Here is a 22975-nt window from a genome sequence, read left to right as displayed (position 1 = left end):
ACAGTATCACTAATGCAGCTTTCAATCAGCGGCTTAAGACTAGCAGGGCTGTGTCGTTTGTCCACAATAATACCGGTATACATTTTCACATTATAAAAATAAATACATAAGCTGTCATCTTTATAGTTCAAGTGTCATTTAATATTATGATATCATTGCTATAGCAACATTTATATTGTGTACAACAACAAGACAAGCCACTTCTGACCGCCAGACCCGCACTCGCCTCCGATGATCACTTTCCAGTAAAAGTGGCAACGAGTAACTTGTTTCACTACTTAAAGCAGGAAACAAAAAAGCACAATGAAGTACAACCAGGATACAGTGGAGGAGACAGTAGCAGCTGGAGACATACAACCCAAAAGTAAACAAATGGTTCAAATGAACTCGTTAAGACAACGCATGATGGGAAGAGCAAACAGTGCATGGAAATTACGGACTGGTTGACTAAGGATATGATGCCAGTTTAGCGGATTTCTGTGGAAAAGGATCCCCTTAGGCAGCTCGTTAAAAAGCTCGACTCAATTTACAACTTCCCAGATAGGGAAAAATATTTTTCCCTTTTGTTTTCATTATGTGATTAATAAAAGTTTTCTCTTTTTTGAAATCAGAATCAGAATACTTTATTGATCCCTGGGGGAAATTATTTTTTGTTACAGTGCTCCATTTTAAACCAACATTAAGACAAGACAGACAATACGCTAACTAAGAATAGTACAATATATACATATATATACATACATACATACATACATAAGTCACTTATAAATAAATAGTTGGAAAAGAAACATGTGTAGCTGTAGCAGCAAACAGTGTGTTAAGTGGATGCGTTGTAAATGGAACTGAAGGCAAAGGAAGGAGGGCGGGAAAAAGAAAAGGCTTCAGGAACAAGAGGGGAGGAGTGGGGGCAGAATGAGACAAATTAGTTAAGGAAACTATGGTGCAGCTACAGAAGACTTGCAAGGTTAAGTTGGCTTAGTTCTTGCCAAACTGCTTTTACCTGCTTTGCTTTCACTAGTTTTCCCTGATTATGTAACACTTTTACTTAGAATTTCCACTAACTGTGCTATCTTTGTGCTTTATGCTGTGTCACTGCTACTTTGTTTTAATAGATTTACACTCTGAATCAGGGAGTCTGTTATCAATTAATTAAATTAATTTGTAATTTTTTGTGAATAGAAGTCTTTCATTTTGAACCATTAAGACAATGGAGGATGTTGGTGAAGTTCAGAGGACCTCCTCACCTTCAACATTACTTTAGGTAGTTTAAAATAAATTTAAAACTGTTTAATAATTAATAAAACAATTGTCTAGACTTAAATAAAACCCTTTACACTAAAATTTATTCCCAACTCAAATTTCAAAGGCAGAAAACATCACATATTCCTCATTAGTTTCTTTACATCCTAAACTCATCGCCTACCACTAAACACTGAACAATAATAATCTTCAAAGTGAAGTAAACTCTGTGAACTTTCCTTAGTCAAGCCATTTATAGAAATCAACTTCTCAATCAGTTTCAAAAGTTAACTGTGTTCCAGTCGCTGGCAGTGATTCAGCTACAGCCACGTACAGCAGCCCAAAACAAGGCGATGCCCATCAAACTCTGATAAGGAGACCAGTACCCGATATAATCTCCTTTTCAAAGTGCGGGGTGTGAAGTGTGAAGTGACCAGATCAGTGAAAATCTTAAATGTTTTGCTCCAGTTACTTTTTGGTGGAGCAAACATCACTAACGCTGCATCTGCACACGGACCATACAAACACCCCACACAGTGCAGTTCATGGTGTGCATGTTTGAACGTGAATTGGGATTTAAGAGGAATTAAGAGACGTATTTCCGTGTCAGCCACACCATCACTTACATGCAGATTTGTTTACCAAAGCTACAAACAAATCAGGCCCTCCCGGAGTCTAGGGGGAGGCGATAATCGTGCTGAAGATGTTTTTCACGAGGAAAATAACTGCTGCGCTTTCCTCTGTTTAGATATGCACACACAACAAGGTCTAATGTGTATGAGATGCATTTGTGCCAGCATACTGCAGCAGGGTTCAGCTCGAAACGGGTAACAGGGAGTAACCTGCAGCCTTCTGATGCACTGCATATAGTTTTTGTAAACGATGTACTGACCAAAAGCATTTGGAAATTGGACATACTGTAACATAAATACAGAATAAATATACATTTTTAAATTACAGAAATAAATATTCATAGAAAATAATAGCGCAGGATATGTGCAAATTTAAGGTGCAGCAGGAAAATGCAATAAAAAAATAAAAAAAAGAATATATCCAAAAGCCTTCTGCAGTTCTTCCCTGCCATCAGAGGAAAACAAGCATGTGTACGTGCTTCAAATGCCTAAAAATATCAGTGTCAGCGCTGACATGTGGCTTCAAATCCTGCTCTCCCAGGAGGAAGTCCTCCACTGAGCCCATTGCGCCACTGTGTCTTACTTCCTACATTGACTTTTTCACAGTATACTGTTCACTTCATCTGGCCTGAAGGAACCTGCGACAGCCGCCAATCACTGCCTAGATTCTCTTAAGCCTGAATATAGAGCCTGGAGGAAGTATGAAGGCTCGTCCTTTCACATCAGTTGTGTCACAATATGCTGAATGGATTACACTTGATATGATTTGTTTGTTTTATTTTCTTTTTTGGCAACAACCTATTAGTTCCTGGGACCGACGAGATACAAGAACCTACTGATGTTCATGTCATTATTATTTCACAGACAAGTTTGAATGTATTAAATCAGAGCAAGGACAGGCATCAACAACACTGCAGCCCTGTTGTCGGCACATACGTTACTGCATTCTTCAAAATCAGTCATGCAGACAAATACAAAAAACATGAAGGAAAAAAAATATCTGATTGAGGTAAGAAAACTTCTTTGTGTATTTACTGTGTGAGTACTTTAAAGTGTGATTACTATAGCATTAACTTTGGTAGGGTTTTCCGGACGAGACCTCAAGGCTAACTTCCATGACAAAAGGGCATCACTTTAATGGGGAAGCTACCAGGAGACCTCACAGCAGGCCTGCTTTCATTAAGAGTTCAGTCACACAGCACTAGACTGCCTCGTAACCACAGGTCGGTATTCTACTACTTCCTGTAAACATGTCTGCCATGAGATTAATCTGAAAGTGGACTAATGTCACTGTCTACAGAGGATAAAGTATTAAAAATATTAATTTAAAAAGTATAAGTGTATAATTGGTTATTTATGACAAATTTCAAATTCAGCAAGTTGTGTTTATTTGAATTGGGGACAATTTTCCTCTGCTACGTATACAGTTGTTAAGTGATGACATTTGAACCCTGCTTTCGGGTCTAAACTATTCTGTGTTTATTAAAGCCTTTGTGTTTTTAACATGTTTTAATGCTTTGCACCTTGTTCATTTTACTCTGAAAAAGCCCCTAAAGTCAGTGATAACTGTCAGCCTCTCTTGGTTGTTATTACCACTGTTAATTTTACAGCTAAATTTTAAAACCTTACATGTAACTACAGCCCAGCCCATGCAGCAGTATATTAATGACCAGTGTTGGTCAAGTTACTTGAAAAAAGTAATCAGTAACTAATTACTGATTACTTCCCCCCCAAAAAGTAATCCCGTTACTTAGTTACTTAGTTACTTAGTTACTTTTTAAAAACACGATTTACAACCTGAAGAGGTGATAAAGCGATAGATCTTTCAGCCCAATTCTACTTTTTCTGCATAATCCATCATACAAAATGTAATCAAATGGAAAAGTCTCTTTTTAAAACTTGTTTTATCAGTTTTAATCTTTTAACTTTATGCATCAAGCAAAAATTTAATTATATGCAACATTCTCTGACTTGAATAAATTAGTTTAACATTTAAACCTATTTTTGACACATTCCAGCACATAAAATAAAATATTTTTTGTGTTTACACTCACTCTTTCAAATAGATGCAAGTAAAACACAGCAGAAAATAAATAAAGTCAAAGACTCAGCGGTCCTGTTGCTCTATTTTCACCTGTAAAGCAGGACTGCGGTAGGCGGAGGTTTACCCTGGTGCAGGTGTGCCGCGGTCAGTGGAAGAATCCGCGAGTTTCTCTGTGAATTTCCCATTACGTCGTTGTGCACTCGGTGCTTGCTTGGAAGTTTTGGGGGTTTTTTCGCTGTAAAAAGAAGTTTTCTTCCCACGCACAACGGACACTAATGTTTTTGTCACTTTTTATGGAATCAAACTCAAAGTAAGGTCAGTACTTCCACGCTTTAAACGCTGCATGCTCATACTCTCTCCCACAATCGATATGTGATCCATTGTTGATCTGCACACAGCTGTTGTCACTAACGGCGCACTCGCTTACGTCACTGTCGTGAGACATTCTCGCAAAAAAATCACAGTTTTAGTAACGCAGTAACGCAGCGTTCCTACGGGAAAGTAACGGCAATCTAATTACCGTTTTTGCAATAGTAATCCCTTACTTTACTCGTTACTTGAAAAAAAGTAATCGCGTTACAAGTAACGCGTTACTGCCCATCTCTGTTAATGACTAACCTCGTATTGGGGATGGATCATCTCAGCTGTTCTCCTGACTGATGTTTCGTCCATTTACAGCATCCTGCAATATGACTGCATTTGTCCCTAACCATTGGGAACCCTCATGTTAACTTTTATTGAGTGGAAAAAAGTTAGCATTCATCCTCCAGCTTCACTGTGTTTATACTGTGCTAACCATATATTATGCTAGCTCTGTCGCTAGCCACCATGTAGCACATCATTATATACCAGCTAGGCCAACTTTAGTAACCCTACAAACGTCACTACTGTTTAGTTTTCTGCCTTCATGTTGGAAGTGATAGCAGAGCTGTACGTTTGAATTTTTCAGCAATCACTCAGTCAGAACATGTGATATCATCTGGATGTTAAACTTAATTGTTACACCTGTAGAGGAGTCACACTGATCATTTTATTAAAGATGAAAGAATTTAGACAGTTTTTAACTCTCAGTAATGCTGCAGTGTTTGTTTGACTTTGGGACCTGCAGCGGAGTTTGGATCCGGAAACGGCCAATGACGTATGACTTAAAGACCGGATACTGCATCTACATGAGGAGCGCAACATGGTAGCCAGACTTACTCATTGTTGTGATGAACAGCAACAGTTCAGCTAGCGTAAGTTAATGGCTATCCAAATGTACCGTAATTATGAACTGCTACTAGACTTTTAGATATTTTTTAGAATTAGTTTAAGTATTATACCCATTGTTTAAATATCAATAAAATGTCTATTTTTATGTTACTTCCATATATGCTCTTCTTTAAAAACACAGATCTGCTTTTACTTCTAAAGACATCTCTGCATTTGGAAAAAAAAAAAAAAAAAAGGAAGCAACATGTAGCAATATAACCCTAACTGTATGGAAATGTTAGCCAACTGGAACCCTGCAAACACAAACACAGCGTGCAGTCTGGCGTAAAAAACAAACAAACAAAAATAAATAAATAAATAAATAAATAAATAAATAAATAGAGGAAGGTGGACGCCTTTCATGCTGTAAAACAAAATCTTTGTTTTCTTTGTTCACACATAGATACAGGAATTTTTTTGTAAATTTTCACCATGCAAGGGTGTTTTTAAGAGTCCTTTCCTCAATGGCCTAAAATGCTGTTTACATGTCAGCGATCCCAAAACAAATAGACAGGCCCTTACTGTAAAGCCAGTCTTAACTACAGTTTCAGAAATAGTCAGATTAAAGGAGACTTTCAATCAGAATGTCCCCAAGCTTAGGCGTCTTATATCAAGTCACTTAAACTAGAAGTTCAACGCAAATTGTTGTCAGGCATTCTTCTTATTTATTGATTTATTTACAAATCTCTCCACAAACTCTGAAATTATGTGGAATAACTCACAAGATTTTGGACCAATGACCTTTGGGTGTTATGCAGATGCTGTTTAAACAGAATTTGAATATTTTTTCCCTGTTTATTCTACAAACTGTCAAAATACACTTTATTAAGTACACCTGTTCAACTGCTTATTAATGCCAACATCAGTTCCCAATCTTGTCAGAACAGGAAACTGAGGCTGCAACATGCCAAGACTCATTAAACTGTGTGATACATTGGAAAATAGCTGCCTGGTCTGATGAGGCTCAACTTTTGCTGCAACATTTAGATGGCAGGGTCAGAAGTCGGCATAAACATCACAAAGCAACAGATCCATGCTGCTCTGTAGCAACGGATAAGGCTGCTGAAGGAGGTGTAATTGTGGGGGGGTAGGTACTTTTTGGCACACTTTGCCACATCATTTAAAGTGCCACAGCCCACCCAAATATTGTTGCTGACCATGTCAATACCTTTATGAGCACAGTGTATCTTCTTATGGTTGCGTCAAGCAAGATAACATGTCATGTCACAAAGCTCTAATCATCTCAAATTGGTTTCTTGAACATGACAGTGAGCTCATGACGGCCTTCACAGTCAGCATGTAGTTGAATCAATAAGGTGAAGAATTAACACAGTTCTGAAGGAAAAAGCTGGGTCCAAGCTGGCACTCGGAAGGTTAGGGGTGCAACAATATTCGTATCGATATTGAACCGTTCAATACAGTGCTTTCGGTTCGGTACGCATATGTATCGAACAATACAAAATTTGTAATTTATTTTATCAACTTTCCTTCTGACGATGCTGTCTGTGTTGAGCGCTCAGTGAATCTGCGTTCGACTACTCCGCCTAGGCTCGACAGTGCAGCCTAGGCGGAGTAGTCGAACGCAGATTCACTGAGCGCTCAACACAGACAGCATCGTCAGAAGGAAGAGCGCAGGGCAAGCTAGCGAGACAGAAGTTAAGCTCTCCTTGCAACATGGACCTCCCCCACCCTCATTCAGATCTGGCGTTTGGAATTATTTTGGTTTTCATGTGACGTATGACCCTGAAGGTAAGCGAGTCATGGACTAAAGTAAAACAGTATGTTGGATGTGCCATGCAATGCTCAATTACATGGGTGGGAACTAGTGTGTTAGCGCAGTTAGCTCGTTAACTTGTTGGCCGTCCAGCCCCATGCACGGGGCGATCGGCGGTAGCTCGTTAACGGAGATTTGCCGTGTTGTGGCGTTAACGTCATTTCAACGAGATTAACCTGAAAGCACTAGTGGGAACACAACGAATATGACTGCACATTTACGCCGACATCATCCTAGTGCAAAGACAAAAACAACAAGCATGCTACTAACTTTAGCCGAGTCATTTAGACAGCTGTTAGCACATGATTCTCCTTATATATGTTTAATATGCTGCTGAGAATATAGCCCAGAAGAAGCAGATAGTATAGCTTTTATTTTGGAAAGAGACATTTCTCTGTAATAAACTCTCTTTTCCAAAGATGAGTGATTCTTCAATCAGATACAGGGCTTGCAATATCGCTAGCCCAACGTCCCGGGGCTAGCGATTTTTTCAGTCGGGCTACCAAAATCTATCTCTGCCCTGCCCGTCGGGCTATTGTAGGAAGGAAAAATATATGTCAATGCTTTTGCATTCTTTCGGAAATGTAGCTGGGTAATTATGTCATTGGCATCGGTGAGCCACTGTCAATATGTGACATATTGAAATCGCGTTTGAATTTGCGCTTGTTTTTTTGCTTTCACTTTGCAATCGCGCGAACTGTGTATAGAGAGCGACAGCACTGATCTGTGAGTGATGATAATTTGCGCACCAATTCCTCTGACATCGTCTTATCAATCGTTAGCTTACTATGCAAACATGACAAGTGAAATCTCCCGCAGCTTAAACATGTGAGAGGTTGATCGCGCAGAGAATCGCTGAGCTTATGTGAGTGCGTGTGTAAAAGCAGCAGGATATATATTTTAGTTCTGCTGAGCCAAATAAGAGAGGTCAGGGTGAAGAAGTGACAGCCAAAGAAAAGCTTACCACAAAACGGAGAAGTTATGACAAATCAGACTATAAGGCAAAAAGAAAGTGCAGCTTTATGGTTTCATGGACAAAATAATTTCTGTGGCTGCAATATGACGAGCTAAATAACCAGGGCTGCACATAAGTGGTCCGCAGGTGCGCATTCGCTGTCAAAATAAAAAAAACACGCACAAGGGTTAGGGTTAAATTTAAAAACTGTACTTTTGAGTTAAAATATATATTTATAATTTTAATAAATGACAAATTAAAAAGGCATGAACATTTTTTTGTATCGAAAAAATATCGAACCGTGACACCAAAGTATCGAACCGAACCGAACCGTGAATTTTGTGTATCGTTGCACCCCTACGGAAGGTGTACGTAATGAGGTGGCCATTGAGTGCAAGCCTGATTGTTTCTGGTAATGATTCGATTATTGGCTTAGCACTCAAACATCAACATGCAGGAAGGAAAGTTGCAAGTCTAAATAAATACCTTCCATGGAAATTGCTTCACGGCTGCATTTCAGAAGTAAAAACACTTAAAGGGAACCAGCCTGTCACTTGAGAAAATTTGACTTGTCACAGCAAGAAAGAATAGGTATAAATAATGACACGAGTAATCATGTCATAGATCGTACCACTATCTGGCCCACCATCTCCTGCCAGGGCTTGCTGGGAATGCTTCGACAGAGCTGCAATTTTGCACACCACTGCCTGTGCTTTAAATACTGGGAGCCATTAAAATTGCGATTTAAAAAAGAGGCCTTTTATCATTAAACCAACTACTTCTTCTCCCTTCCCATCTCAGCGACTCATAAATCCCAGCCATAATTTATAACCACTTTGCGGCATTTTAAATTTGTCTAATGTGGTTTTCACTTGTGAAACGTTCCCTCAAATCATGGTACGTTAGCTGAACTGAAAACTGTCCTTAACACAGCCAATCCAACCTCAGTTCAGACACCTGCATCTGACTGCAGCAGGAAACAACAACAGTAACTTCCTCTTTTTTTGCCCGCGGTGCACTCAGGTGTGCACACATATACAAACGAGGACCAGTAAAAGAAAAATGAAAAGCAGGGAAAAGAAAGAAAGAATAGAGATCTTTGAATACCTGCAGAACAGGAATCCAACACGCCCAAAACGGACATAAGATACCTATATCACATGTATGAAACATAGTGTCTCCTGCTGGACACCCCCCTCCGCCCACACTCATGTGCACATACAATCCACCCTGCACGTCAGAACAAGTCCTTACTACACGTATGAAATTCCTTCAAACCAAAACGACAACAGTGTTGTTGACTTGCTGTGTGTGTGTGTGTGTGTGTGTGTGTACCTCCCATTCGCAATAACCTAATCTACACCCTTCTTCTTTCTCTCTCAGGACTCTTAAAGCACCAGCGTTCACTCTTAACATCTAAACACTTTTCTCTCACCTCAGGTAAAACACAGCAGAGGAAAAACCCCCTTTCTTTTACGCAACTTATATGTAGATTATCTGACTTAATGCCATAACATTCAAATATGATTAAAATGGCTAGTTTTACTTTAAAGTGGGCCCCTTTTAAAGTTTCTTTATTCTCAACACTTTTATATATTTTAAGTTATTTAACCTATAAATTCAACACAGCTACTAAAGGACGTTACAGTGTAACCATTTTGTCAGTGGCTGTTTCCAAAGTCATGAATAAAAGTTCAGCCGATTATTTACAGAAGTTATAGGACCAATCCTCACAAAAAGCAGAAGCTTGTGGTGAGAAATCTTTACAAAAGTTTATTTAGAAATTTCACCACCAGCTCTCACATCTGGTTAAATTCACAGAAAAAACTTCTTTATGGAAGGAAATGATTTTAGCACCTTTAAATGTTTTCCTTTGCCCTCCATTCATTTTCTGAAGCCCCATTCACACATACCTTGACACCTGTGGATGATCCCACTTACCCACAAAAATCAAAGGTTGCTAGGGGAAAATGTGCATTCTGCAACGGGTTGGCAAGTGTTTCCCAGCAGCTGCTAAGTTTAACTGGCTGCAAAGAGGTCTACAGTACAGTGTACTTGCAATTACTTTGGTTGTTAGCAGGTTGCTATGGTTGCCTTCAGTTAGCGTGGATAAAAGCGGATGTCGGGAAACACTCGACAACCGCTTGCCCAGAGGCAGTGAAACTGTGAAAAGTGCAACGCAAACTACAAACAGATAGTCACCTTCAAAAGTAAAAGCTGCACCTTTTGAAATACACAGCTTTTACTTTGAAGGTGAATGGTCTCCAAACAACAAGAGGCCACGGCAATCTGCTGACGACCAAAGCAATCACAGGGAGGTTTTTAATGCAAATAATTTTATAGTCGGCCAGCAACTAGTCACCAACCAGTCGAGTAACACACATTTTCACCAGTGCCGGAGGTTCCTAAGAGATTTCCAGGCATGTTTAACTAAGCCCATAACAGCTTATCCAACTAAGAGTGGTGACAGTTTGCCAGTCTATCACAGGGCTAACACAGAGCAAAGGATAACCACACACTCTCACATCCACATCTACACGTATGAGTTACACCTCACAGCAGGTAGGTTCCTGGGTTCAAACCTCTGGGTCTGCTGTGATATTCTTAAAGTTTCCTTGTGCCTACAGGGGTTTCCTCCCACAGCCCAAAGACACGAACTTTAGATTGGGTTGTTCAGAAGCAGTTACTTAAATATGAAGAAGGGTTGCAACTGATTACTGTATCAGTTATTTTACCCATGAATCATTCAGTTGGAAAAGATGAATTTGTTCAGTGAAATATCAAAGCATGACTGAGTGACTGACTGAGGGACTGGTGCGTCACAAAAACCAAATCATCAAATCACAGCGTAAAAACTTAATCACAACATTATTAATGGATAAACAACAAAGTAGCATTTCAGTTTCTAACAAACTGTGCACTGAAAATCTGAAGGACGACTCTCTCTTTTTGTCTTTATATGTGAACTGCAAACAAAGCTTTAGCTGCTGAACTCTACATCTGATTAATATAAAAGCAATACAAAGCTGTAGTACTGCACGGTTTCCAACAACGAATCATCAACTGTGATTGCATCTGCACATCTTTCAGGCTATCGCATTAAAATCTAAACTTGTGCTCACTTCTCAAACTAATTTAGCAATGTTAAGATATCATTAACCAGTAAATAATCAACACAGCACTTCCTGAGAATTCAAGATAATCGTTTGCTTGTTTCTAAAGCTGTCGAACTCTAGAAAGCATCAGCAAAGTGTATATGTAGGCCTACACATCTGAAACAAGAACAGGATGCCAACTAGGCGTTCAGTGTTCACTGGATACTCGAGGTGAATATTTGTTTGATCCAAATTTAATTTACATACTCCATATTTATAGACGTTTCAATGTGCGGTACAAGCACAGGTCAACTTTTGACCGTGCTTGTTCTTCTGCGTTGTAACTCATACCAACATTTCGATCTGTTCACGTGATCACTTTTACCAAGAACCACCCTGAACAGGAAGAACAGGGTCCCCAAAGACCACACGGCGGGGCTGAAGATGTGCTGTGCTGCTGCTCTGCATGGCAGCGGACTTTCTGAGCACGAGTAAAATTAAAGGTGGGAGGGGCTGATACACAAGCTGCTCTTCAGCCTTTTTGAATGGCAGCAGTTGATTTGGCTAGATAAGGATCACGTGATTTTGACAGGATGTGTTTTTTCTGTGGTGTTTGAGCTTACTTTAACCTTTTCTGTTACCTTTAAGATCACTGTCATATCACACGGGCTAATTCATTCAGAAGCACCGTCTCATACTGCTGTGCTCCTCAGACGCATGCAGCATTATTTTTATTAGATTACAGCTGATTATACGCTGCACAGACACATTTGTCATATTTGTGCACCGCAGGACACCTCAGGCATTTGAAAGCTGTCCTTCCTTCCCGTCATCTTTATCAAACAGCTCTTATGCTTGAGCCGAATTCCTGAGACTAACGGTGCTCTGACATGATGTTTTTTCATCTCATTTATGCAGTGGTTACATCAAATTTAAAATTACTTATAAGTTTTATAAATTAAGCTGGCTTCAACTCAAGCGCTTAAAACTACTCTGACCTGGATCAATGAGAACCTGCCAAGTCAAATTTATTAAATGACTTATTTTTCTTTCACTCATAAATAAAGACATCTCTGTATGTGTGTGTGTTAATGTGTCTGTTAGGGCTGGGCCATATCATACCGTTCACGGTAATACCGGTATAGAAAATGAAATATCGCGATAGAATATGGGTACGGAGCCTACGGAGCATTACAGCTACCGTAGGCAGGAGCCTCGCGGAGTAATACGTACGGTGCTTCAACATAATATTACCGTATTGCGTGTGTGTGTAACCTCTTTCTAAGTTTTGTGGATATTATACATGGTTATGCTGAGGATATGTCGGCCAATTTCCACTGGAAATGCCTTTTGGTTAAACTGTCAGCAAGGAATTTGCATTTGCACCTTTACATTTTTATATAACTTTAATGCAAAAAACAGCTGCTTGTTTAAGTGAAAATACATTGATGGGGTTTTTTTGCACTAATAAAATTGAGGAGTTGTAAAGTATTTTGTCTAGTGTCAATTATATCGTCAGTTATATCGTTATCGCAAATTTTCAAATCTGTATCGTGATAAATATTTTTGGTCATATCGCCCTGCTCTTCACCTCCCTCTAGAAATGGACTGGCTTTTTAAACCATCATGCACACACTCACACTCCAATGGATGCATCAGATTAAACTTTGGGGGTTCAGTACCTTAAATAGCATCCACAGAACCACCGACCTTTTAATTAGTGGATGCTCTACCTTCTGAGGCACAGCTACATCCAAACTTACAACACCTAGTCCTGTCCAAATATCAACCGAGCTCAACCCCCACTTAGCTTCCAAGATCAGACAGGAACCATTTGGTACTCATTGGTTGTATTTCTGAGGTCAGCGCATTGTCAAATTTGAGCTCATCTCAGTGAGAACCCATCACGTTTTGGCTAAAATCTGATGAGCTGGGATGACCACATGAATGTTTACATTGTCATTTCTGTGAGTGGATTTACTGACATAATGCATTCCCATTACCGGCCTAAACCTTATTCTAACCTCACCGCTAAACCAATCCTCTGACGAGGAGGTGTAAACACACCTCTAAAACCTCCTCACTAGAGTAGTCTAAATTAAATTCAAACAAAATAGTAATGCAATACTTGGCTATGGTTTATGTTTATTGTGCTCTTTCGGTTTCTTGGAGGGCGTCAGGTTAAGCGACGACAAATTCAGTCACTCTCTTGTTGTGTGGCAACCCACAAATGACACGCTCAGCGAGCGCATTCTTACATCTGTCCTCGTTTCAAAGAGCATCACTCTGTGCACGTCTTCATGTGAGGACATCTGACAGCTGCAGATAGAGAAATAACCCGGACCTCATTCTTTGTAACCCAGCGGGGGTTTTCTCCTTTTATTTTTGAACACCAGTAAAAGCAGTTTGGTTTGACATTAGAGAAGCTGGACAGATGAACTGTGCTGATTTTTTGTTTACTTTTTTTAAGTGGTTTAAGTACATTTTATTTTACAGCCCAAGTAACAGCTGAGGAAAAAAGAAACACTTACTCGAGTTATTGCTAAATTTGGCATTAACTTACAGAGCACAGCTCTGGTCTGCATGCACACAAGTGCTGACTGGATAGTTTGTCTGACTGGTTAGCTACTTTTCATATCTTTGATGTTTACTTTCCTCTCAGTCAGAGGCATAAAAGGCTTTCTATATGATTAAGAGTGCTCTGTTTTCACTAAGCTGGTTGAAACTTGCAATAAAACCTTATCTGACAGCAGCTCTACCTGAGAAAGGCTGCAGACAGTCTGTGCTCTCCACATTTTGTGTGTCATCAACTCAGGCTAATTAACCGCACACCAGTCCGTAGTCCAGGCGCCCGTGTGCGCTCACTCACCCACATAAAGCGTTAATTTTTTCTACCTCCGGTGCATTTCCTGTATCAGCAGCAGAGCAGTTGAGGAGGGGACTTCAACTTTTTCGCTATTACACAAGAGGCTAACGTGGAAACTCTGGCTGCCTCGTCCTGAGCCGCACATGGATGATCATGACCGAGGCTAAATGACTTGAGGTGGATGTCTGAGAAGGATGGTGAAGAAGAGGAAGTGATACAAAGCGACAACAATCGCCACAGCTGAGCAGCATGCATGTGATTTAGGGGTGTCACCGTGCTGCTGCAAGGACCTGTTTGTGAAACTGCTTTGTGCAGAGGTCCATGTCTAGACACCCACCAACCCACCCACCAGCACCTTGAGTAGCCACCCACCCGCAGCCACACATCACCATCCACCCCCACATGCACAGACACACGCCCACCACCATTTTACAGCTCCAATCAGATGTAAACAGCATGATCTATCTAACTTCCTGGTCTGTCTCCCTGCCATCTCTCCTTGGTCAAAACCAGACATCTCAGCTTTCAGTGCTCCGCCGACTCTTCTACTCTTACATCTCACACTGTCTCCTCAGCTCGAGCCTCTTCGGGGAGCTTTCGCACTCTCATTTGTCACTGCTGGCAAGCACCTGCTTTGAGTTTGACACCTGCCTGCCAACACCAACCCGCCATCAACAAAAGAGTCAACAGGTCACCGTTAACAGTGTGCAGACCTGAGGCCCCCGAATATAAGAAACAAACACACACACAGCAACACTCCTTCAGACAGTGAACATCCGTCCACACACCCACAGCCATATGCAGCAGAGGGATTTGTGAATGAGCCGCTGCTCTTACCTTGGCACTGGAATCCCTGCTTCCCAAAGCCCCTGTGGACAGAAAGACAGGGCTGTGAGATTTGGGGAATTCACAAGATATGCATTGGCAGTGACGCGCACGCGCACACACACATATCCAATCACACATGATCTCGCGCGCGCGCACACACACACATCAGCGGGGCCCTGTGTCTTCAGCAGCATTCCTCCAGTGTCAGAGATGGGTGTCCGGGACGATGCGGTAAAAACACCGAGCAGCAGCAACTGCTCTGCGGCTGCCGACACGCCATCTCTCCCCGACAGGCCCGCGGTGTTGTCGCATTGTGGAGGGGGGTGGGGGGTGTATGGCGCACCGCGTTGTTTTTCATGATAATGAAAGAAACACTGCGGTGTCAGTGTGGACGAAGGCCGATTGAGCCGCAGCAGCAAGTGAATCACCTGTGTCCTTTCCCCTCACACACACACACGCACGCCCGCGCGCACACTCACCAGATGAAGTCCGTGCAGTGGCTGCAGAAGGTTGGCTGCTTGAAGAAGCGCGCGATGAACTTGTGGTTCTTCACCTCGTGCACATTCTTCTGACGGAGGGCTCCCTGACGGGCAAAGCCGCGCGCGCTCTCCGGCACCTCTCCTTCGCTGTTGGGGTCAGCCATCTTAACGAGGAAGCGGCGGCGGTCCGAGAGGAGGAACGAGGGGTGAGGAGAGGGGAGAGAGAGACGCGACGGAGGCGGCGGGGGAGGACGAGTCGCGGTACAGGTGCCGCCTCCTTCTCCTCTTCGCCCCGCTGGCCGCCGCGGTGTCGCTCGTGCTGCCGGTGTTTTTGTCGGTCTGCGTCCAGCTCGCGCTCAAGCTGCTGCAGCTGCTTCTTCCGGCGGGTCCCCGTGCCGCGCGCCTGCTTCCCTCTTCTCACCGATGTGCCGCTGCTTACAACTCTCTCTCTCTCTCTCTCTCTCTCTCTCTTCCTCCCTCTCTGTATTTGTGCGTTGACGTGTTGTTTGTGTGGCACACCTCTGAAGCGATCTCTCTCCGTCTATGGCACAACGAGCCCTGCGTTCTTTCACTGTGATGTGACTTCTGGAGACACACGCATCCAAACCAGTCTGAGACGCCAGTTAACAGAAACCAGTGATTGCCCACGAACCCGTGAGTCAGAGGCCCCTGAAGCTCCGATTTCAGAGAGTCCCTCATTATTAGCCAACCTGGTGACCCCGTTTTCTAAAAAAAAATAAATAAATCTACCTTTAGTCATAGACTCTTATTTCAAACATATAGAGAGCATTAGAATTTCAAGTTGAACTCGTGCCTCTGTGTCTGAATGAAAACTTACATTTTAAAATATTTTATTGATTATATACCTCTGACTTATTCTGTAAAGTGTAATTAGATGTGTCTGTTGTCATCAGTGTTTTCAGCATTATTAATGTACCTTTTCAGAGTCAGTGTGGACTTTGATAATCAGCACCTATTTGTCAATATATATGTAGACAGAGAGTATGGATTCTGGAAGTGAAAAATGTGCTGTTCCTCTAATCATGTAAAGACTCCTACAGTGCAAAGTGGAAACCAGGCGGCGGTACAGTGCAGACAGGTAAGCCATACTGTTGTCTCTAGATTACAGACAGGCCCACAGTTTGCTTTCTTTTCCTTTTAGTCTTATCAGATACAGTAAAGCTACTACATAGTCAGAAGCATGAACATTACAAATTGAGTACACAGGACTTTGTGCATTTCTGTGGAGAAACTAAATCAGCAGCTTGTAGAACCATCCTTAGCCTTTACCGTGTTGGTTCAGATCACTGAGGATGTGCAGGAATTTGTTTATGCACAGCTCTATTTCAATCAGGTTGAGGTGTGGACTTTGACTGGACCGTTGCAACACCTTCATTCTTTTCTTTTTCAGCCATTCTGGCATAGATTTTGCTGTTCTGTTTTGGGTCATTGCCCTGTTCAGTAATCCAGTGTGGACCAAGCTTTAGCTGATAAACAGAGCTGTTGGTCTCACATTTGCCCCTGGAGGAGTTCAAGGCCACCTTAATGACTTCAAGCTGCCCAGGTCCTGTGATTGCAAAACAAACCCAAATCATCACCACTCCTCCACCGTGCTCGACAGTTGGTATGATATCCGCCTGTGCTGATATGCCGTGTTTTGCTTTTATCAAACATGGCTTCATGCATTATGGTCAACATCTCCACTTTAGTCTCATATGCTCGAAGGACATTGTTCCACAAGTGTTGTAGTTTGCTCAAGTACAAATTTCTAATCCTAAACCACGCTCCATGTTCTTTTTAGAGAGAAGAGGCTTTCTCCTGGCAACCCTTCCAAACAAGTCATACCTGTTTAGTGTAAATTTAAATGTGCTGTCATGAACTTCACCATTTAACACACTAACTGAGGCCTGAGTTTGAGATGTAGCTCTCTGTGCAACATTCAGTGAAACTGCAAAAAATCTGTGTGAACTCTGAGATTGTTGCTTCTTGATAACACACACCCAAATGCTCTGGACCAGCAAACTTCCCAAATGTGTGCCTGTAGAGATGCTCACACTTCCAAATCAGATTTTTTTTTCATAACTGTATTTTAGGTTATATGCAGTGTTGGTCAAGTTACTTGAAAAAAGTCATCAGTAACTAATTACTGATTACTTCCCCAAAAAAGTAATCCTGTTACTTTACTGATTACTTATTTTCAAAAGTAATTAATTACTTAGTTACTTTTTAAAAACACGATTTACAACCTGAAGAGGTGATAAAGCGATAGATCTTTCAGCCCAATTCTACTTTTTCTGCATAATCCATCATACAAAATGTAATCAAATGGAAAAGTCTCTTTTTAAAACTTGTTTTATCAGTTTTAATCTTTTAACTTTATGCATCAAGCAAACATTTAATTATATGCAACATTCTTTGACTGGAAGAAATTTGTTTAATATTTAAACCTATTTTCTGCATATTCCAGCACATAAGATAAAATATTTTTTGTGTTTACACTCACTCTTTCAAATAGATGCAAGTAAAACACAGCAGAAAATAAATAAAGTCAAAGACTCGGCGGTCCTGTTGCTCTATTTTCACCTGTAAAGCAGGAGTAGAGTAGGCGGAGGTTTACCCTGGTGCAGGTGTGCCGCAGCGGTCAGTGGAAGAATCCGCGAGTTTCTCTGTGAGTTTCCCATTACGTTGTTGAGCACTCGGTGCTTGTTTAGGGGTTTTTTTTCGCTGTAAAAAGTTTTCTTCCCACGCACAACGGACGCTAAAGTTTTTGTCACTTTTTATGGAATCAAACTCAAAGTAAGGTCAGTACTTCCACGCTTTAAACGCTGCACGCTCATACTCTCTCCTGCACTCGATATACGATCCATTGTTGATCTGCACACAGCTGTTGTCACTAACGTCGCACTCGCTTACGTCACTGTCATGAGACATTCTCGCAAAAAAATCACGGTTTTAGTAACGCAGTAACGCAGCGTGCTTACGGGATAGTAACAGTAATCTAATTACCGTTTTTGCGATAGTAATTCCTTACTTTACTCGTTAAAAGTAATCGGATTACAGTAACACATTACTGCCCATCTCTGGTTATATGTATCTGGCAATCTTCTTGTAGAGGAAGCCAGTCAAAATTTATTTTTCAGACATTTTTAGTTTGTGTTTGTTTATTAACAAAACTGCTTTTATTGTCAATTTACATTTTTTTATATGGCTCTACTAATAATAACAATAATAACGATGTTATTAGAATTGCTATTGTTGTTAATTATAATTATTATTAATTACAATTCTTTTGATTATCAGGGAGGAAACATTGCAAACCATCGCATTTGTAAAACTACCGTTGATTGTTTCAGTATTTTTACATTCAAAATAGCTTAAAAGAATTAATCACATATTAGTTTTCTGTCAAGTGACTCACTGATTAATCAAACAGTCATTTCAGTGTTAGAGTGCTCATTGGTTCCTCGAGAAATAAACACACTGGCAAGTACAAAGCAGGTCAAGTATGTACAGTATGCATTTAATCTGACGTTTCAGCAGGTTGAGCAGCCGAGGCAAACACAGCCTGTTGCTCCAGGCATCGTTTTTTAAAACTGACAGGCTGTGGTAAAGTCTTGCTTAAGCTTCCGGTGCAGGCTACTGATATGAGGTTGGGATCACGAAGGAAGATAAATGTATTAATACACCCAAATCTCACAAGACTGCCTTTTTTTTTCTGTCCCTGGGAGTTTGCAAGTCGGTTATTTTTGTTAGAGAATTGTAATTGCTTGAATTGAACATCAGTTAAGACACGTCAGCTTAGCTCTACATTAATGTTGTCCTGTTATATTTTTTAAGTGGCAGTAGGGAGGCGAGGTTTTTTCAGTGTAAAACCAGGAGAATTCAGAGCTGTATCGGGAGGATTGACCAAAAATGTTTTGTTTTTCTCGTTGTCTTGTTAAACACTAATTAAACCTCTTCAAACCTTTATTGGATCGGGCTTTCCGGTTATCTGACCAAATACAGAAGTGTCGCCTTCGTGTCCGAATGAGCACCTTAAACACTTTTACGGTAAAGCTACCACGGGTGGGGCCTTTGCAATATTTGAATATAACTTTCCACTTACAACAAGTCAGGATGCATTCCATCAGATTAATAAAAACGAACACGTGAAATTACAGCATGCAGACCTGCCTCTCGTAAATCTTGAGTCTCTAAAAGACTGTTAGGGAGAACAGCCTCACTGGGGTTAGTCAAAAACTGACTGTTACACTGTGATCTCTGACACAGTTATATATGTTAAACAGGCTTTTTTCTGCACACACAACGACCTGAATATGACAAAACATCATAGGAATAGTTGGTTGCTGGAGGTGCACACAGCAGTCTCCACCATTCATATTTTCCTTATAATATAATATTAATAATAATAATAATAATTTTATCTATAGGCACCTTTCACCCACCTTACAATAACACAAGAACAATAGCAGCAATAAAATATAATAAACATGGCAAAATAAAATTTAGACATGAGGTAAAAAAACAAAAAAAAACCTTTGACTTCTAATTTTACTTCTATTCAAGACATGAAATGTTACTAGAATACAATGTTTTGTGTTGAAGACAGAGCCTTTAATAGATCAGATTAATAACGCTCATCAGTAATGCTCATAATATTAGTAGTGATAACTGCATGTCAAAATGACCCAAAGTTATTTAGTTGCTTCCAGCTGATCATAGAAGTCTTTCTTCTGGGATTATTACATATCTACAGCACCAGAATCCATACACTAACATTTCCAAAGATAGAGAGATGATCTTGCTTTAAATGTGGCTACTGCAACATAAACATTTAAAAATAACTAAAAAGAAACTAAGAAGAAACTGTCCTCAACACAAAAACAGGATCGATCAGGCTCTAACAGCCAGATAATGTTCTATACTTCACTCTGTGCAGCTGTTAGAGTGACAAAGGTTATCTGATCGGTTGATTAAAATGTACTAAAATGTGTATGGGTATTCGTCTATATAACTACGAATGGCCACTTCATTAGGTACATCTGTTCATCTGCTCATTAACACAAATATCTAGTCAGCCAATCACGTGGTAGCAAATGTGCTTTTAAGTATGTATACAAAGCGAAGATGACCTGCTTGAAGTACAAACTGAGCATCTGATTGGGGGACAAAGGGGATTTAAGTGACTTTGAATGTGGCGTGGTTGTTGGTGCCAGACAGGCTGGTCTGAATATCTCAGAAAGTGCTGATCTACTGAGTTTTTCAGCCCATAACCATCTCTAGGATTTACAGATAATGGTCTGGAAAAGAGAAAATATCTTGTGAGCTGCAGCTCTCTGGGTGAAAATGCCTTGTGGCAGTCAGAGATTCCAGACTGCTGAAAGGTGAGAGGAAGGCAACAGTAACTCTACCACTGTTACAGCCAAGGTATGCAATAGAGCACCTCTGAATGCACAACATGCCCATCCCTGAAGCAGATGGGCTATAGCAGCAGAAGGCCACACTGGGTCCCACTTTGCCCTCATCAGTCTTGATTTCTGCTGCAACACTGAGATGACAACACGAAAGCATGGATGCATCCTGCCTTGCATCAGTGTTTCAGGTGGTGTGAGGGATACTTAATTGGTACACTCAGTACCAGCTGAGCATTATTTAACACCACAGCCCATCTGAGTGTTGTTACTGACCATGTTGATGCCTTGATCATAGCATACCCTTTTTATACACCATGTCACAAAACTCATATCATCTCAAGGGAATTCAAGGGAATCTTCTTGAACATGACAATGAGTTCATTGTACTCCAAAGTCAGCCAACTGAGCATCTGAGGAGTGTTTCCAGCAACCGCTGAGGTAGGGGGGCCAACCCAGTGCTAGCATGTGTACCCAATAAAGTGGTGAGTGAGTGTACATCTAAAAGACAGAAAGCTATTGCCGCAATGAGAAAATCAGCAATGTTGTATTGCTGAAAAGTGTTTTTATAGTGATTAAAGTAACACACTGAATTAATATTCTGTTATTTGCTACTCATTTGCACAATCCACATGTGATCCATAAAACAAGGTATACAAGTCTATTTAAAGTGTAGGCGGTGGGTTGTTTCCTTTGATTCCTGTTTATATTAAACGCTGTTCCTTCAGTCTCTCTGGAATGGCAGCGTTATGTGTAGGAGGTTATGTGTGAATGACGGAAACCTCTGCCTTTTCTGAATATTTGAACCTGTCATGTTACAGGTTTCATGTGAGAAAATGGGCTAAAAGGTGTCAGTCTGTCACCTTCCCACAACTCAGAGCAGCCATTCCAGCAATCAGTTTTAGCTGCACTGATGGCTTTAATGATTGAATGAAAACAAGAGTCTCAGTTGGCATGACTAAGATGATTGTGCAAAACATTTTTAGCACACTAAAAAAGATCAAAAGATCAGGTCACACTTATCAGTGGCAGATAACCTCACTGGTTGTTTTTCACCTATATTTTCCCCGTCTGCATGTGGTGCATCTCGCTGTTAAAGAAAACTGAAAAACAGTAAAATGCTTTTTATTTCCCATGCCTTTTTTTAAGGTCAATATAATCTAGAGATCTAATTTTAATTACATTTCACTTAAAACTATGTTTTTAAAATGTTTATGTATGGAAAATATGTGAGCGTTATGTTTCTAGAGAGAAGTCTGATGGGGAAAAAATCATAAAAGTAGGCAAGAACAAAGCTCGCTGGCAAGTTACAGCAGTGTTTACCTTTAACTGCATCGTACACAAAAGATCACGCTAACCACAGATAAACAGTGAATTTAACAAGAATATGCTTGTGTAATAGTGGGAATATCTGGAAAAACAGGTGTTGCTGGACCTTGTAGACACTGAGGCAAATTTCTGTGTAGTTTAGATACTGGTGTTTATAATGAGTGTTTATGGGATTAAGCTTTCCACCATTAGTCTGTGGTGCAAATGTTCAATAAATTGCTTGAAAAAAATCTAAGGGCTCATTTTTTCTAGGAAATACACAGGCAGTGTTGGAACTGCTGTCCTGTGCAAACTTGTTCAAGCTCTGAACTTGATCCAAATTTCACTCACACTCCCATTTTTCCTTTGAACACCACTTCTGCCAAAACAGAGGTAACAGAGCAGTCAGCAGTCCAGCACTGAACATGGTCGACGGTAGCAGAAGCACAAACAGAAACTGAGATGGCCCTGGCGCGTTGCCTGTTTTCATGCCCGTGCACAAATAATTGAACTCTTTGGAAAGTGGGTGTGAGAGTCTGGGAAACTCAGCCAGGTAGTAAAGTACTTTCACACCATTGTAAACTGAACAACTTGGCAGAAGTTCCACTGTTTTTAAATGATTTTTAGTTTAAAGAACTCCGTAGTGCTGTTTATCTTCGCTGATTTTGCTTTTGTGTTTGTTTTGATCATCCCTAAATCAATAAATTGTGTCAAATTAAAGCCTTGCTTTGTTTCAAAGGTTGATTCATTTTCTGCCAACTCTAGAAATGTTCCAGGACGTTTGTTCACTCTCTACGGAGTGCAAGGCAGATCTCACTGGACACTTTCACCATTTCCACCTGTTCAAGTGCCCATTAATACAAATATCTAATCAGTCAATCACATGGGAGCAACTCTGCATTTAGAGATGTAGAGATAGTCAAGACAAACTGAGTATCGAGGTATGCAAAAGAGCACGTCAATGCACTCACCAGTTGAACTCAACTGATTTGATGGGCTACAGCAGCAGAGGACATTACTGGATGCTACAGCTTTCAGCTAAGAGCAGGAAACTGAGATTAAAGCCAGCGTGAGGTCAGATTTAGGCATAAAC

At 40.7% G+C, this 22975-nt stretch overlaps 1 protein-coding gene across 2 annotated transcripts in view; it reads right to left on the bottom strand.

Moving 5' to 3' along the window:
- The window catches only part of LOC147327547 (protein kinase C beta type-like), a 49263-nt gene extending 33392 nt beyond the window's left edge, over positions 1-15871 (bottom strand). The window contains exons 1-2 of one of the 2 annotated variants that reach the window (XM_086295228.1): positions 15164-15871; positions 14694-14725 (exon numbers count right to left, since the gene is read on the bottom strand). In XM_086295228.1, the coding sequence (XP_086151354.1) occupies positions 14694-14725; positions 15164-15327 (196 nt within the window). In that variant the 5' untranslated portion in view covers positions 15328-15871. The remainder of the gene's footprint in view (positions 1-14693; positions 14726-15163) is intronic. The other variant, XM_086295227.1, reaches the window with a different exon arrangement.
- Between the last annotated feature and the right edge of the window lie 7104 nt (positions 15872-22975).

This window comes from Aulonocara sp. 'chitande type north' Nkhata Bay, linkage group LG6 (genome assembly GCF_057382095.1).
Source record: "Aulonocara sp. 'chitande type north' Nkhata Bay isolate Kocher_YH1m ecotype deep benthic linkage group LG6, A_spYH_male_GT1.1, whole genome shotgun sequence".
Taxonomy (NCBI): Eukaryota; Metazoa; Chordata; class Actinopteri; order Cichliformes; family Cichlidae; genus Aulonocara; species Aulonocara sp. 'chitande type north' Nkhata Bay.
The sequence above is the reverse complement of the archived record's forward strand: the minus strand, read 5'-3'. Positions and strand labels throughout refer to the sequence as shown.